The sequence below is a fragment of the Oncorhynchus gorbuscha genome, unplaced genomic scaffold, assembly GCF_021184085.1.
Source record: "Oncorhynchus gorbuscha isolate QuinsamMale2020 ecotype Even-year unplaced genomic scaffold, OgorEven_v1.0 Un_scaffold_645, whole genome shotgun sequence".
NCBI classification, from domain to species: domain Eukaryota; kingdom Metazoa; phylum Chordata; class Actinopteri; order Salmoniformes; family Salmonidae; genus Oncorhynchus; species Oncorhynchus gorbuscha.
Genome location: NW_025745751.1, coordinates 238,824 through 256,041, shown reverse-complemented (window position 1 = coordinate 256,041; position 17,218 = coordinate 238,824). Strand labels below are relative to the sequence as shown.

Below are 17,218 nucleotides of genomic sequence, written 5' to 3'. Positions count from 1 at the left end.
AATGGTGTAATCAGAGACAGATTCAAATATATTATTGAAAAATATGTATTATTATTACTATTATTATTTAAGATAATTTACAAAACAAAGTGTGGCATTATTTTAGTGATATATTAGCTATCTAAACAGCTAATATATAATAAATGATCAATTCATCTTTAAAATTCTGCGGAACATTTGACCTCCGACATGGGGGGCTCTGTGTATCCACCAGACTAAGAGAAACGTAACATTCAATATATACTATACATTTCCTTGACACCGGGGTCTCCTCTATTTCAACATGACATTTTCCATTCCAAAGTAAGTCTCCACATGTTCCATACAAGTAACTGATGAAAAAGGACTGCTTATAGAGTATCATATAAAGTTTGTTGACGAAACACCTGTGTTGAATGTGGACAAATAAAAAAGTGAATAAACAAACTAAACCAAACTGACGATCTAATATAGAGAAGGGTTGTTTCTGTACGCAGTGTGCATGTGTGTGTGTGTGTGTGTGTGTGTGTTTGCATTAGTGTATGGAAGTCTCTGTGTATAAGCTATAAGAGTGTGTGTGAGAGAGCGTACGTGTGTGTGAGAGAGCGGGAGCGAGTGTGTGTTGGCGAAGTGACCGAAGCAGGGCTGACTGTGAGGTGGGCTACAGTTCCAGAGAAAGTACAGCGCGGGAGGCTGAGGCTGGAGACGGGGCGGCTCTCCCTGCCACAGTCGCCTGCATCCCAAACAACCTGGTACTGGGCCAACTGTGACCACGCTCTTCAGCCCAGAGACACACAACAGACTGCTACTGACACACACACCACACCACACACACACACTTACACACCACATGCCATACACACACCACACACACACCCCGCACAAACACACCACACACACACACACACACACCGCACAAGCACCGCAAACACACACCACACACTCTGGATCCAGCATCACTACTCTGGACGGTTCTGACTTAGAATATGTGGACAACTACATATACCTAGGTGTCTGGTTAGACTGTAAACTCTCCTTCCAGACTCACATTAAGCATCTCCAATCCAAAATGAAATCTAGAATCGGCTTCCTATTTCACAACAAAGCCTCCTTCACTCATGCTGCCAAACATACCCTGGTAAAACTGACCATCCTACCGATCCTTGACTTCGGCGATGTAATTTACAAAATAGCCTCCAACATGCTACTCAGCAAATTGGATGCAGTCTATCACAGTGTCATCTGTTTTGTCACCAAAGCCCCATATACTACCCACCACTGTGACCTGTACGCTCTCGTTTGCTGGTCCTCGCTTCATACTCATTGCCAAACCCACTGGCTCTAGGTCATCTATAAGTCTCTACTAGGTAAAGCCCCGCTTTATCTCAGCTCACTGGTCAGCACCCACCCATAGAACGCGCTCCAGCAGGTATATTTCACTGGTCACCCCCAAAGCCAATTCCTCCTTCGGCCGCCTTTCCTTCCAGTTCTCTGCTGCCAATGACTGGAACAAACTGCAAAAATCACTGAAGCAGGAGACTCATATCTCCCTCACTAGCTTTAAGCACCAGCTGTCAGAGCAGCTCACAGATCACTACACCTGCACATAGCTCATCTGTAAATAGCCCATCCAACTTCCTCATCCCCATACTGTTATTTATTTTTATTTATTTTGCTCCTTTGCATCCCAGTATCTCTACTTGCTCATTCATCTTCTGCACATTCAATTACTATATTGTAATTATTTTGCCACAATGGCCTATTTATTGCCTTACCTTCCTTAACCTACCTCATTTGCACACATTGTATATATACTTTTTCTATTGTATTATTGACTGTATGTTTGTTTTACTCCATGTGTAACTCTGTGTTGTTATTTGTGTCGCACTACTTTGCTTGGCCAGGTCGCAGTTGTAAATGAGAACTTGTTCTCAACTAGCCTACCTGGTTAAATAAAGGTGAAATAAAAAAATAAATAAAACACACACACACACACACACACACACACACACACACACACACACACACACACACACACACACACACACACACACACACACACACACACACACACACACACACACACACACACACACACACACACACACACACACACACACACACACACACACACACACAAAACAGCCTTAAAGACACTAATTTATAGTTAGACAATTACTGTGCACATTAGCAGATGTGTTTGTTTACAGACAACACACCCCTAAACATGCATATTTAAATTCAGACATATTTGCACACAAGCACCTGAACAAATTTACCAGCACAGACTTTATCTCTGGATAAGAACACATGTAAAGACACATACACAACTCAGAAACAACACACAAACTAAACGGTGTGTCAGTGGTGTCAAATGTGTTCTGTAATGTGTTGTATTATAATTGTAATGTTGATAAGGCGTTACACTTGGAGGTGATTCTCTTTATTTATCACAGGCATTTGGTCTGGTGGTGCACGGGGAGGAGCAGGGTTTGGCAAGGCTCAGAGTGTGGCTGCAAAAGACCTTACAAACAGACGTGTGTGTGTGTGTGTGTGTGTGTGTGTGTGTGTGTGTGTGTGTGTGTGTGTGTGTGTGTGTGTGTGTGTGTGTGTGTGTGTGTGTGTGTGTGTGTGTGTGTGTGTGTGTGTGTGTGTGTGTGTGTGTGTGTGTGTGTGTGTGTGTGTGTGTGTGTGTATTTGTGTGAAAAAGACAGAGAAAGCTGTAAGGCGTTCACCAACTGACCTGGTGAGTGGATGAAGTAGGCCAGGTAGAGGTCGAGCTCCTTGACAGACACGCCGATGTGGTGGGGCTGGACGCACAGGCCGTGGTTCGCGCACTGGGGCGACTTAACCAGCCGCTCTCCGTCCGTGCTCTCCAGGGGGCTGCCCTTGAACAGGATGACCATCACCAGGTCCAGCCGCCACACCTTGTCGGCCTGGCGGAGACAGTCGATACGGCGGATCTTGCCCTTCTGGTCGGGGTTGGAGAGAACACAACAGGGGGGCTTCTTGCCTGTGATGGTGAGCACAAAGTCCTCACGGAACTCGGGCCGGATGTCCTTTCGGAGCTTGGCCAGCAGCCGCGACGCCCACTTCTGCTTGATCTCGGGCTTCTCACCCAGCAGCTCGTCCTTCACTGCGCGTTCTTCATCCTTTGTCATCCTCTTCTCGTGCTTCTTGAAGTACTTGCGTTTGCGTGCCTGCAGGTTGAACCAGGTGTAGGAGAAGGCACGGACATGGGGGAGAAGGGCCTCGATGAAGGGATGAAATTCATCCTAACAGAGGGAGAGAGAGACAGAGAGAGAGAGGGGGGGGTGCTCTGTTATTCTCATGCTGTATGGTGTCATGCAAGCAGCTGAAGATCAGTTATTGAAGATGAAGAGCGATGAGGCAATTTACTGACATTTTTCCCCAAAATAATTCCTGTTTTGATAGAATGTAAATGCACTGCCAATAGAGGGGATACAGTTCAGAAACAACTTAATTAGACAGGGCTAGCATTACCAACAATACCACTAACTGACATAATAATCATAATAATCATAATAATCATAACCAAAATGTAATAATACTGTAGCTACATACATACAATTACAATGCAAATAGTAAATTACTGGTCCTGTCCTTCTTACAAAAAAATATAACCTGAAAGCACATTTAAAAACTATATTAAACTGTAATAACAGATTAATTTACATTTAAAAGACAAACGAGATTAAAAAATTCAAGGCGAGAAAACACTTGTTTTTTACATCCACTGTAAAGGAGAAGTTATTCAGCTATACCATAATACCTTCACTACACATCGCTCAGCGACAATGCCTAGATCTCGCCATAGTGTTCCCGTGCCAGGGTTGCCACACACCGGTCGTTCACCGCCAATCTTAGCCACCACAAGACCACTGTTAAAATGTGCTGCTAAAAGATCTGCCATACCATGTCCTATCTCTCCTGCTGCCATGCAAAAGAAGTCTAACCAGACTCACATTTCAACAACAAACTGAGAGCGGACAGAAATCACCACATAAACACACTGCAAGAGGAAGACAGACGGTCTGGTAGTTACCATTTTGCACTCTCATCATAAATTTGGCACAACGTTCAAAATGAAAAAGAATTCTCCAACACCACTTTTTTTCTCGCACTGACAAATGTACAGCAAGTGCTGGTTTGACAGGGTGTAAAAAATGTGCAAAAGATCACTGGTTAAATCTGGGACGGAAAGACAAAATACCCAAATTTAACGAGAAGAAAACTAATATTGAGAAATAATGGAAATGTGGTAAAAATAGAAATGGTGAATGGTATTTAAGAACAAAAATTATCTAAATATAACAACTGGAATAGACACTTTTAAAATAAACAAACACTCTTCTTTTGCGCTTCCCCCCCCCCAAAAAAGAAGGAAATAAAGCAAAAAAAATCCTTGGCAAAGCGTAATTGGTAGTGGTGTTTGCTCAGATCTGTGGGCCCCGTACGACTCAGAGAGACACACACAGGCGGGGGGGGCTGGGGAGTGCAGAGCACAGAATAGGAAAAAAAGGAGAGAACCGAATCAATGTTGGACGAGCGCGTACGACCGCTGGCAAAGCCGAGTGCTGCTTCTTTTTTCCCCTTTTCTCTCCAACTCTCTCTCTTTCTCTCTCTGTTTCTCTCTCGCCGTCTCTTGTCCTCTCCGCGTTCTTTCCCTAACCATTGCTTGAGCCTTTGCCAACACGAGAAGGGCCCACCTATTTGGCAGCAAGATGCCTGTAGCCCAGCCAATGCGTTAGCTTCAAGAGCTGAAAGGGAGGGAAAGGAGAAAGGAGGGAGGGGGGGTTAGTGGCAAAGAGAGGGAGAGAGCCGGAGAGAAAATGAGAGAGGGAGAGCGAGAGCGGGAGAGCGGGAGAGGGAGAACGGGAGAGAGAGTGTACGTAGTCCTGTCCGACAGTGCACAATTTGAAAAATCGACAAGTTCCTATCTGACACATAGGCAAAGTTCAGGAGACATGTATTTGACCGTACACCAATCCTAGCTACCCTCAGTCTGCTTCCATCTCCAGTATGGCCGCCATTGCCTCATCTCACTACCCCCACCCTCTCTTTTTGCTTCCATGACGCCACCTTGGCACAGGATGGCAAGAGAAAACACACAGCTCCAAAATCCCACCAGACCCCACAACCAGCAGCTGGTCTTGGATTTACCACAGGAACAAAGAGGGGGAAACAAACCCACCCTTTTTCCCACCCTGAGAGAAGATGCATCAATGTATCGCCGAGTGCTTTAAAACCAAAGACACTGCATGTCTATTACGGAGGGTAAAAGGAGGAACACCAAAAGGGTACTGCTCCGGTACAACTGTGGCTATGGCACATTCAGCCCAATCTCATCAACACCAATCCAAATTCAGGAGAGTCTGCAGATAAATCACTGAGCTTGATTTCTCAAAAGCCTCCAATGGCTGTGTCGTCCATGTTGGTGACTAATAATGAGTGCCTTGCCTCCATGGTGCATCTCTTTCTTCTGCAACTGTTGGACAGTTTGCAGAGGCATCTGTAACGGTCTGAATAAGTGGATGTCTTATTGTTCTTTGGGTTGAGTTTGCAGGGTTCGTAATTGCCGTAAAATGGAAGAACGTCTCTATTTCTGGTCCACCATTTGCAACAAAGATGATGTAAAATACATTTGTATTAGTGCACGCTCACTCTGTACTACCGATATAATCTAATCTCTAGTTAATATGCTGCAGTATCATGCACTATTTCTGCTTAATCTTAGAACGATGAAGACAGCATCACACCAGCATTTAGTAGTTGGCTTCAAGATGGTCTGGCTCACACCCATCAACATTCACAATGCACAATAAAGGACAATATATCCCTGGGTTTGGGTTCCATTTCTGTTGCTTTCTCTAATACCCATTGTTGCAGGACACGATGAGCATCTAACAAAAGACAGAAAAAATTGACATTAAAATAAGAGGAACATCTCAATTGATGATACACATACTTCATAGGGTGAGTGTGTGTGAGTCTGTGTGCGAGTCTGTGTGCGAGTCTGTGTGCGAGAGAGAGAGAGAGAGAGAGAGAGAGAGAGAGAGAGAGAGAGAGAGAGAGAGAGAGAGAGAGAGAGAGAGAGAGAGAGAGAGAGAGAGAGAGAGAGAGAGAGAGAGAGAGAGAGAGAGAGAGAGAGAGAGAGAGAGAGAGAGAGAGAGAGAAAGCGAGAGAGAGAGAGGGGGACAGAGAGAGAGTGCTGAGCAAATATACCTGTACACGTGCATAGAATACAAAGACACACACACACACAAAAATAACAGGATATTGATACAGGGAGAACAAAAGATGAAACACTATCTGGAAATCAAGACAATAACGGTTTAGGCCTTCATGAAGGAAAGGAGTGGTTTCCAGTACAGAGACCGAAGCAAAGTAGACTACCTGTGTGGTGGTTAAGAATTTATAGATGCTACCACTGTGCAACGCTTCGCGGTTCAAAGTTCTTGCAAGTGCAAATGTTTTGTTAAAACCATAATCATCTTATGAAGTACTACAGCAGATACAGTTTAATCATGCAAATATCCCACGTTCAAAACTGTGATGTGGTTTTCAAGGTCCAATGAAGCCGTTTTTATCTCAATGTTATATTAAGTACATTACTGTGATTGTTTTCAATTAAAATGGTACAAACATAACAATAAATTGCTTCTTAGCAAAGAGCAAGGGGGAGGAGGGGAACACTGAAAACTAGCTGCTATTGGCAGAGAAGTTTGGAAACGTCTTCACACTGGACACACACTGATTGAATCAACATTGTTGCCATTCCATTTGAATGAAATTATGTTGAACCAACGTGGAATAGATGTAGAATTGACGTCTGTGCCTAGTGGGTTTGTTATTGGACTATTAACTAATTTACCACCAGGTGATGTCACATTGCAGGCCAAAACTCCATCCCACCAAAACAGGCTGAAATTTCAGTCTTTTCAAACAGCTCTTACACTTAAAAGGGCATTATCATTATTTTCACAATTTCACAGTATTATTCCACATAGTGTGTAAATATATATACAACTGCACTTGTCCTTTAAGGTGTACAACCTTCATTGTCAGCAGTGCTCTGTTTCAATGATGATCTCCTACCTACCCACACACAACAACAAATAAACCCTCAGTAATTAGCTATATTCCTTTCCACATATCTTCAGTATGTCCATCTCTTGTTTTGTTATTCAATAATCAATTATGCCAGCCAGCCACTGCTCCCAATGCATTTCTCTCTTTAGTAGCGCAATTTTGAAAACTACAACCTCACCTCTCTATAAAAAAATAAGCAAGTCCTATTTTCAGCCTCTTAATAGAGTAGGCAGCGCAAATCTGTGTTGGTGATTTATGGTATATCATCAAAATAAATCAATCACAGCACGTAGGGGGCCCACGTGGGTAACTGGGGGGGCCCTGACTTGATTGGGTAACTGATGAATAAAACAATTACAAATCAAATGTATAATAAATAAATGTGACTGGTCAAGTGTGTGAGTCAGGGGCTGGGTCCACTCTCAATATTCAAAATATACCAGAGAGCATAATTTAGCCACAGAGGATGAATAGTTTCTAAAGAATAACAGTGGATTAAGTGTTATCACAAGCTTATACAGGTATACAGCGACTAGCCTATGGATTCATTTTCATCATTAGGTGAGTCAGTGTGCCACTGGAAATGTTATTTAGTAGCTTACTGCGTCCTATAACACACATACATATATATACCATTCAAAAGTTTGGGGTCACTTAGAAATGTCCTTGTTTTTTAAGAAAAACACATTTTTTGTCCATTACAATAACATCAAATTTATCAGAAATACAGTGTAGACGTTGTTCATGTTGTAAATGACTATTGTAGCTGGTTTCTTGGCAATCTCTCGCATGGAATAGCCTTCACTTCTTAGAACAAGAATAGACTGACAAGTTTCAGAAGAAAGTTCTTTGTTTCTGGCCATTTTGAGCCTGTAATCGAAGCCACAAATGCCAATGCTGCAGATACTCAACAAGTCTAAAGAAGGCCAGTATTGTTACTTCTTTAATCAGCTCAACAGGTTTCAGCTGTGCTAAAATAATTGCAAAATGGTTTTCTAATGATCAATTAGCCTTTTAAAATTATAAACTTGGATTAGCTAACACAACGTGCTATTGGAGCACAGGAGGGATGGAGCACAGGAGTGTGTCGAGCTACAATAGTCATTTACAGCATCTACACTGTTTTCTGATCAATTTGATGTTATTTTAATGGACAAAAAATGTGCTTTTCTTTCAAAAACAATAACATTTCTAAGTGACCCCAAACTTTTGAACGGTAGTGTATATATATATATATATCCTCTTAATATTGTACAATGTGTTGTTGAAACTACCACAACACAAAAACCACATCACTGGTTAGAGGACAACCTGCAGAACACAGTCAGTTACAGTTCGGAATGTTTATTTTGACAAGCAAAAACAAAAATGTTCCATGTCTCAGAACATCATTAACTAATGCCTGAAAAAACAGCTGGCGCATTGGGCCGAACGGCAGAACCCGGTTCAAAATGCCCTAACGGAGTGTTAAACGCCGTTTTCCACTCGTCCCCCCTCTGATGCGCAAGATGGTAAGCAAAGAACCACCTGACATAAGGGGAAGAGATTCTTAACCGGCATTCAGCCCTATGGGGGCGCAGAGCACCGTCCTTCTTAACAAAAAGAACCCCGCCCCGGCCGGAGAAGAAGAAGGCACTATGGTACCGCGCCAAGAGACACAGACAAATAATCCGTGGGGGTCCCCAAACATAAAGATAAATGCAACACTGTTTTATCAATCACTCATTGATTATCACATGGAAATCAATTGTGCGAGAGGGGGGATATGAGGTTGCACACAGCAGTTGGAACCGATTCAGGGACAAGAACCTCAAACCGGAAATTAATTAAACGTTTTGAGGAACAGAATCAGAACTGTGAACGAAAGTGATATATACTGATCCAAAACAGTACTGTTATTGCATGGGAACCGGTTAATAACGTTATTTTATGTTCCGGGCATTTTGCAACAAATTGCATATGCTAAGCACCTGTCACTCAGAAAATTATTCCAGTGTCTGCCTGCCAGCTGAACATCTTTGCCAGTGTGTGTGTGTGTGTGTGTGTGTGTGTGTGTGTGTGTGTGTGTGTGTGTGTGTGTGTGTGTGTGTGTGTGTGTGTGTGTGTGTGTGTGTGTGTGTGTGTGTGTGTGTGTGTGTGTGTGTGTGTGTGTGTAGGCCCCTCCCCCTCCGAAGAAACTGTCCAGGAGGTCGGAAACCTGAGCGTCAGGTTCTCCACGGCATGGCGAGCAGGGAAGAGAACTCACGAGTGTAACGAGAGAGTGATGGCAGAAAGGAGCGAGAAGAGGGATAGGAGGGGAAAACAACTGAACCAAATAGGTCGCTCGGCAAGCAAATTAGCTAACACAACGTGCTATTGGAGCACAGGAGGGATGGAGCACAGGAGTTGTCGAGCTACAATAGTCATTTACAGCATCTACACTGTTTTCTGATCAATTTGATGTTATTTTTAATGGACAAAAAATGTGCTTTTCTTTCAAAAAAACAATAAACATTTCTAAGTGACTAAACTTTTGAACGGTAGTGTATATATATATATATATCCTCTTAATATTGTCTAGTAGCCTACCGACACTGCAAACGTGACTCAGAAATTAAGGAGAGAGATTTTTAATTAGAGAAGAATGGATGAACCTTTTCAGTGCTAGTTAAGGATACTATAGATATCACATTTCATATTGGATTTATTAACTAGAAAAAGGTAAGACATTTTTATTCTGGTGCCACTCTGTACACACAAACTTGTTAGTTAGCTAGCGAGCTGTTCCAATGTTAAGCCAACTTTCTGAAGTTCTAAAACATTCAAAGTTTCTCCATATAATTATGTGAGCCGAATTCAGATAATGCTCGTCATAACAACAAGATGCCCTACCATCACTCATTCATATATCTTTATGTACATATTCTTTATCCCCCTACAGTTGTGTGTACAAGACAGTAGTTTTGGAATTGTTAGTTAGATTACTTGTTGGTTATTACTGCATTGTCGGAACTAGAAGCACAAGCATTTAGCTACAGTCGCATTAACATCTGCTAACCATGTGTATGTGACAAATAAAATTTGATTTGATTTGATTATTTGATTTGATGCTTCAAGTCAAGCCTCCCCGTCCACCCACTCTCGTTCTCTCCCCACCTGCAAAATTTCAGTTGCATCTCACGTCCTACACATCTCATGTCTGTACAATGCATGTAAATAGTTTGCCCACTCCACAGCAAACTGCTCTCTCCGCACAGATTGGTGAAGTACTTTAATGTTGAGGTAAACGTTTTTAAAAAACGACAATTTCAGAGGTTTAAAAATGGACAGAAAGGAACAATATAAACTATTAAGTCAGCTTGTATAATGTAGTAACACATACTGTCCACATCATAGAACGCATCATAGAAAGTTTTTCATATACAGTTGAAGTCGGAAGTTTACATAAACTTTACATACATACACTAGTTTTTCAACCACTCCACACATTTCTTGTAACAAACTATCGTTTTGGCAAGTCGGTTAGGGCATCTACTTTGTGCATGACACAAGTAATTTTTGCAACAATTGTTTAAAGACAGATTATTTCACTATATGACAATTCCAGTGGGTCAGAAGTTAACATACACTAAGTTGACTGTGCCTTTAAACAGCTTGGAAAATTCCAGAAAATTATGTCATGGCTTTAGAAGCTTCTGATAGGCTAATTGACATCATTTGAGTCAAATAGAGGTGTACCTGGGGATGTATTTCAAGGACTACCTTCAAACTCAGTGCCTCTGTGCTTGACATCATGGGAAAATCAAAAGAAATCAGCCAAGACCTCAGAAAATAAATTGTAGACCTCCACAAGTCTGGTTCATCCTTGGGAGCAATTTCCAAACGCCTGAAGGTACCACGTTCATCTGTACAAACAATACTATGCAAGTATAAACACCATGGGACTACGCAGTCGTCGCACTGCTCAGGAAGAAGACGCATTCTGTCTCCTAGAGATGAACGTACTTTGGTGCGAAAAGTGCAAATCAATCCCAGATCAACAGCAAAGGACCTTGTGAAGATGCTGGAGGAAACAGGTACAAAAGTATCTATATCCACAGTAAAACGAGTCCTATATCAACATAACCTGAAAGGCCGCTCAGCAAGGAAGAAGCCACTGCTCCAAAACTGCCATAAAAAAGCCAGACAACGGTTTGCAACTACAAAGATTGTACTTTTTGGAGAAATGTCCTCTGGTCTGATGAAACAAAAATACAACTGTTTGGCCATAATGATCATATTATGTTTGGAGGAAAAAGTGGGAGGCTTGCAAGCCAAAGAACACCATCCCAACCATGAAGCACGGGGGTGGCAGCATCATGTTGTGGGGTTGCTTTGCTGCAGGAGAAACTGGTGCACTTCACAAAATAGACTAGAGCATCCGTAAAGTCTGTGCAGCAGGCTGAGCGTTTGACATCCCTAATATAGAGACAGTCAAATTGCAGCACAAAGCTTGCAAGTAGCTAGCATTTCTTTATACAATTCATTCAAATGGTGCCAGAACACTTTACTGTATGTAAAACAGTATATATTAGCTCTCTGTTGCAAAGCATGTTAATAACTTCATCAGATGTTTCAACTGACAAATCAATCCATGCATTATGAGAGTAAAAACATAAAACCTATAGACTTTTAACATGAATAAAACACTAATAGTTATGTGGTTCACAGCTATATTTCTTAAACCATTTGAAACCTTAGGGCACAGGCCTCTGCCTTCACATTATCAAAACATGCTAGCCTATATTGGCACCTTGTAACAGTCTAAGGTACAGTCTACGGATATCAATACTTGTATTTCTTTTAAAGCTAAATGTGTTCTCATACAGATATTTTCGTTGATTTACATGATTGGCCTACATTTATTTACTCACTCAAATAACGTCTAAATGGCTCCTCTCAGGCTACATGCTGAATTGTTTGAGCGAGCCCTGACATTTTTAGCGCTATTTTCAACCAGTGTCTCAAATGGTTACCTTTGTGTCTCTCATTTAATTTATTTGTCATCATTTTCAATAACATGTCTGGACTGACAGGAAGCAGAAACATGCTGTGCTCACGCTCTCATCTAAACGAAGACTTGACCCCACCTAGACCTGCTGCTCGTGACTGTTTCTAAAAGACCGCGAAAAAAATCAGGCCTACAGACCAGTGTGAACTCTTAATTTGGGATAGGGGCAGCATTTTCACGTTTGGATGAAAAGCGTGCCCAGAGTAAACTGCCTGCTACTCAGTCCCAGTTACTAATATATGCAAATTATTAGTATATTTGGATAGAAAACACTCTGAAGTTTATACAACTGTTTGAATGATGTCTGTGAGTATAACAGAACTCATATGGCAGGCGACAACCTGAGAAAAATCCAACCAGGAAGTGGGAAATCTGAGGTTTGTAGTTTTTCAACTCTTTGCCTATTGAATATACAGTGTCTATGGGGTCACATTGCACTTCCCAAGGCTTCCACTAGATGTCAACAGTCTTTAGAACCTTGTTTGATGCTTCTACTGTGAAGGAGGAGGGAATGAGAGGGGATTGAGTCAGTGGTCTGTCAGAGTGCCACAAGCTGGTCACGCGCGTTCATGTGAGAGTTAGCTTGAGTTCCATTGCATTTCTGAAGACAAAGGAATTCTCTGGTTGGAACATTATTGAAGATTTATGATAAAAACATCCTAAAGATTGATTCTATACTTCGTTTGACATGTTTCTATGAACTGTATTATAACTTTTTGGACTTTTCGTCTGAACTAAGCGATCGCGCATTGAGCATTTGGATTACTGGGCTAAACGCGAGAACAAAAAGGAGGTATTTGGACATAAAGATGAACTTTATCGCACAAATCAAACATTTATTGTGGAACTGGGATTCATGGGAGTGCATTTTGATGAAGATCATCAAAGGTAAGTGAATATTTATATTGTTATTTCTGACTTCTGTTGATTTGTTGTCTGAGCACCTTCCTCAGATTATTGCATGGTTTGCTTTATCCGTAAAGCTTTTTTGAATTCTGACACAGTGGTTGCATTAAGGAGAAGTATATCTCTAATTCTGTGAATAACACTTGTATCTTATATTAAAGTTTATGATGACTATTTCTGTAAATTGGTGTGGCTCTCTGCAAAATCACCGGATGTTTTGGAAGCAAAACATTACTGAACGTAACGTGTCAATGTAAACTGAGATTTTTGGATATAAATATGCACTTTATCGAACAAAACATACATGCATTGTGTAACATGAAGTCCTATGAGTGTCATCTGATGAAGATCATCAACGGTTAGTGATTAATTTTATCTCTATTTCTGCTTTTTGTTACTCCTCTCTTTGGCTGGAAAATGGCTTGTGTGTTTTTGTGACTAGGCTCTGACCTAACATAATCATATGTTGTGCTTTCGCTGTAAAGCCTTTTAAAAATCGGACACTATGGGTAGATTAACAAGAAGGTTATCTTTAAGTTCTTGTATTGCACTTGTTAATGCATGAAAGTTACATATTTCTAAAAAAATACTTTTTAATTTCGAGAGCTGCCTTTTCAGCAGAATGTTGTCGAGGTGTTCACCTAGCGGAACCCCTAGCCATAAGAATTAACTAACCACACCACGATGCGTTGTGTTACAAGCAGACAGGCCATGGTATGATATAGGCCAAATGCCTCTATAGTGATTTCACATATTCACAGTAGACTACATTTCAAAATATGATGATCTAGCCTATTGAAAAACATTTCAAACTCATTCAAAATAGTGTAGTTCAGACTTTGGCCAAGACAATTAAACATGCTGCCACTGTTTTCTTCCCTCACGCGGCACATACAATATTAATGCTTAAAGAGTGAAGACATCATCATAGGAGTCTGCCAAGAGGACGATGGAAATGAAGGAGCTGGAGAGACTGGTTGGCACTCCCGCCAGCGAGCCATTTGTGCCACTTTGTCACCGTCAGTAAAATCCAGTTTCAATTAATAATAGCAGAATAAACTCAAGCACCTACAAATAAATGCAGCTAAAAATTCAGGCTGGCAGACTAAAATCTACACATTTTTTCAATACAATTCGTTGCATAAATATGTGTAGGCCTTCCTTAGGCTGTATAGAAAGTGATTCATTCACAGATGGAAAATCTATTGAATGGCAAAACGCAATAGTAAACTATCTTTATCCCTGTAAGTGTTGGGAATAGTGCTTGCAAATACGTCAGTGTGCTTATAGGCCAGTTGAAATGTGTTGATTTGTTCATTCAAGAGAATATTGATTGGGATATGTGCCCTTTCATGGGAGAGCAATTGCCTATATATTTAGGCCTATTCAAAAACATGACATAAAACATGTTAATCAATAGCATAGACACCAAATGTAGCCCACTAACCTACTCAAAAACTGCAGTTCCAAGTTCTATAATATTTTAGCATAGAAGCGAATAGTCTGCACTCACATGGCACGTGTTATAAGCAACTCTACCTGTTGCCCCATACAAGTTAAATATGCGATTTATACAAAAATAAAGTGTTTCAATTAAACAAATAAAACAATGTGTATTATTTAATCCAGAAAGTTGTTTCAAAGTGTGTTACTTGTACATTTCACTTATTTAGAGGAACGCCAGCACATGTATGCTACTGGTCACTTTAATAATGGAACACTGGCCACTTTAATAATGTTTACATAATGTTTTACACATTTCATATGTATATACTGTATTATCGTCAATGCCACTCCGACATTGCTCATCCTAATATTTATATATTTCCTAATTTCATTATTTTACTTTTCGACTTGTGTGTATTGTGAATTGTTAGATTCTACTGCACTGTTGGAGCTAGGAACACAAGCATTTCGCTACACTTGCAATACATCTGCTAAATATGTCTATGTGATCAATAACATTTCATTTGATTTTGATACGGAATTTCATAAGTATAAATGCTTAGGAAATGTATAGGCCTATGTCTAGGCTAAGTGTGCAACTTTCATTGATATGAACATATTCAGCAGATTCACTGGCAGATAAAAACCTTTAGGTTTAGAGAGATATGGAGGTAAGGAAATCATTTGTTGTAAAATTATTAAAAGAGTCCTTAGGTTTTCGATTTTGATTGCTTCATACAGCGAGAAGTTTAAAATATAAAGGCTAATAATCGAAAAACCAACTAACACCTTTAAAATCCCAGAATGTGCTCCTTTATAGGCTAACTAAAATATATAATTTATACTCATACCACTTTTCAAAATCTAAACCTTTTTTTTCGTTATCTTCAAATCCGATTTTGTTTAAAGAGTTAAGCATAATCTCTGGTGCCAAAATTTTAACAATAACAGAACTTCAATAAAAATATAAATTGCGTTTACACCCCATTTCTTCCTAATTTTGAACGTACCTGAAGATACATTTCATTAGTATAAACATTTAAAGAATTTGTTCAGCGACATAATGTGAAATGTGCTTTTGTATAATCCTTATTTGCAGTGAACTTCTTGTAAATGTTCTTAAAACAATATATCCAAGACTAGGGGGTAAAGGGAGTAAAACACTCACATCTCGTCTAAGCACTCCTTTCCAACGAACTCCAACGAAATCTGTCAATTGAAAAAGTTTCAAATAGTCCCTTATAAAGCCGTTAAGACGTGTTTTTTAATTGTCTGATTTAGTGCCAACCTACACCAAGACAGCAATGAAACGTTCTTTGAAAAACAATAGGCAATGAGCGCAGGCAGCACAACGTTGAGTAAACTACAGTAAATTAAACCTTTGCTAATTTACGCGTTTGACAACCAAGCATTCAGTAGGCCTACTTGGATGCCATTTGTGTGCATCGGATACAGAAGGGGTTTTATTCGTTGGCTTTAGGGAAACATGGACAGCGATGTCAGGGTGTGATTTGTTCCACAGAGCGTGCGAGTCCCTGTACGCAGAGCAGAGGTGAGCACAGGAAGTTGGCAGCAGCCTATTCTCTAACTTTGAGAACAGACGGGTGGTGTCATTGTCATTACTTGCTGGATACCTATATTGTGAATCATCCACTTTAAACATAAAGTTTGTTTTTCTCTCACAACGTTGTGAGAGTGGTATGGAGAGGTCTCCAATGAACACCTCTGCTACTTTAGAGATAGATGGCCATTAGCAGAGTCGACGACGGGGAAGGACTCTACATTAAAATCCTTTACAGAAGGGGCAGGTAGCCTCTCAGTGATCCTGCGTTAACGACATGTGAATAATACAAATTCATACAGGTAATCAAACAATAAAATTATACAGTGTATCTGTGTTTCCAAAAGCAACATTGGGCTCATTATCCGACATTTGAAATGGACACTTCACTAAGGTCAAGGTCAGATAAGATATGTGGTTGTCTCATACTTCAGGCAGGCCCATCCCACTGGCCACAGATATCAGTTCAACGTCTCATTTTAAATACAATTTGGTTGAGTAAGTGAATTCACTATTAATTAAATCAACAAAAAATATAGGGTAAAAAAAAATATGAAATTCCCTTACGTGAATTACTTTTTGCAAATCCAATCAAGTTTTCCACGTTGATTCAACGTCATCACATTGAATTAATTATTTTATTGAAATGACGTGGAAACAACGTTGATTCAAACAGATTTCGCCCAGTGGGATAGCTCTAATTAGCAGAGTAAAGGAAATCGACTGCAATCTCTATAAAACATTGTGGTAAAAAGGCAATCATCAACATTCCGTTACTGTGTTCTATGTAATAATTTCACAATAGCCTTGCTTAAAATGAATAGGCTCTCCAAGGAGAATTGCATCTGACGAAGGAGTGGCGGACCTTAAAATACCGCCCAAAATGCATTTTTATATGACATTTCTAAATCATTTAAAAAAATGTAAAATTCAACTGAATACATTAAACAACATTGGTCTATAGGTCTATATTTTGACAATAGATGCATTGCAGTATTACACATGTTTTACAACAGAATACAATTTTCAAAAATACAATACAAAGGATGATACATATAAATGTATCAAATGTTTTTGCCAAATATAACAATCTGAAATGTTTCTGACCATACACACAACAACTTAGTCTTCTGTCAGACAACCCATTAACCACGGTAGAAAGATACCTGAGCAGCACAGGCCTC

The 17,218-nt window shown here is 40.3% G+C and overlaps 1 protein-coding gene across 14 annotated transcripts in view; it reads right to left on the bottom strand.

Moving 5' to 3' along the window:
* Window positions 1-17,218, bottom strand: part of LOC124019626 (nuclear factor 1 X-type-like) — a 150,907-nt gene that overhangs the window by 93,707 nt on the left and 39,982 nt on the right. For 12 of the 14 annotated variants that reach the window (XM_046335013.1, XM_046335024.1, XM_046335021.1 and 9 more), the window contains one exon: window positions 2,723-3,254. In XM_046335013.1, coding sequence (XP_046190969.1) covers window positions 2,723-3,254 — 532 coding nt within the window. Of the gene's footprint in view, window positions 1-2,722; window positions 3,255-3,772; window positions 3,931-4,045; window positions 4,661-17,218 lie in introns of those variants that run through there. The other 2 variants (XM_046335025.1, XM_046335014.1) reach the window with 2 other exon arrangements.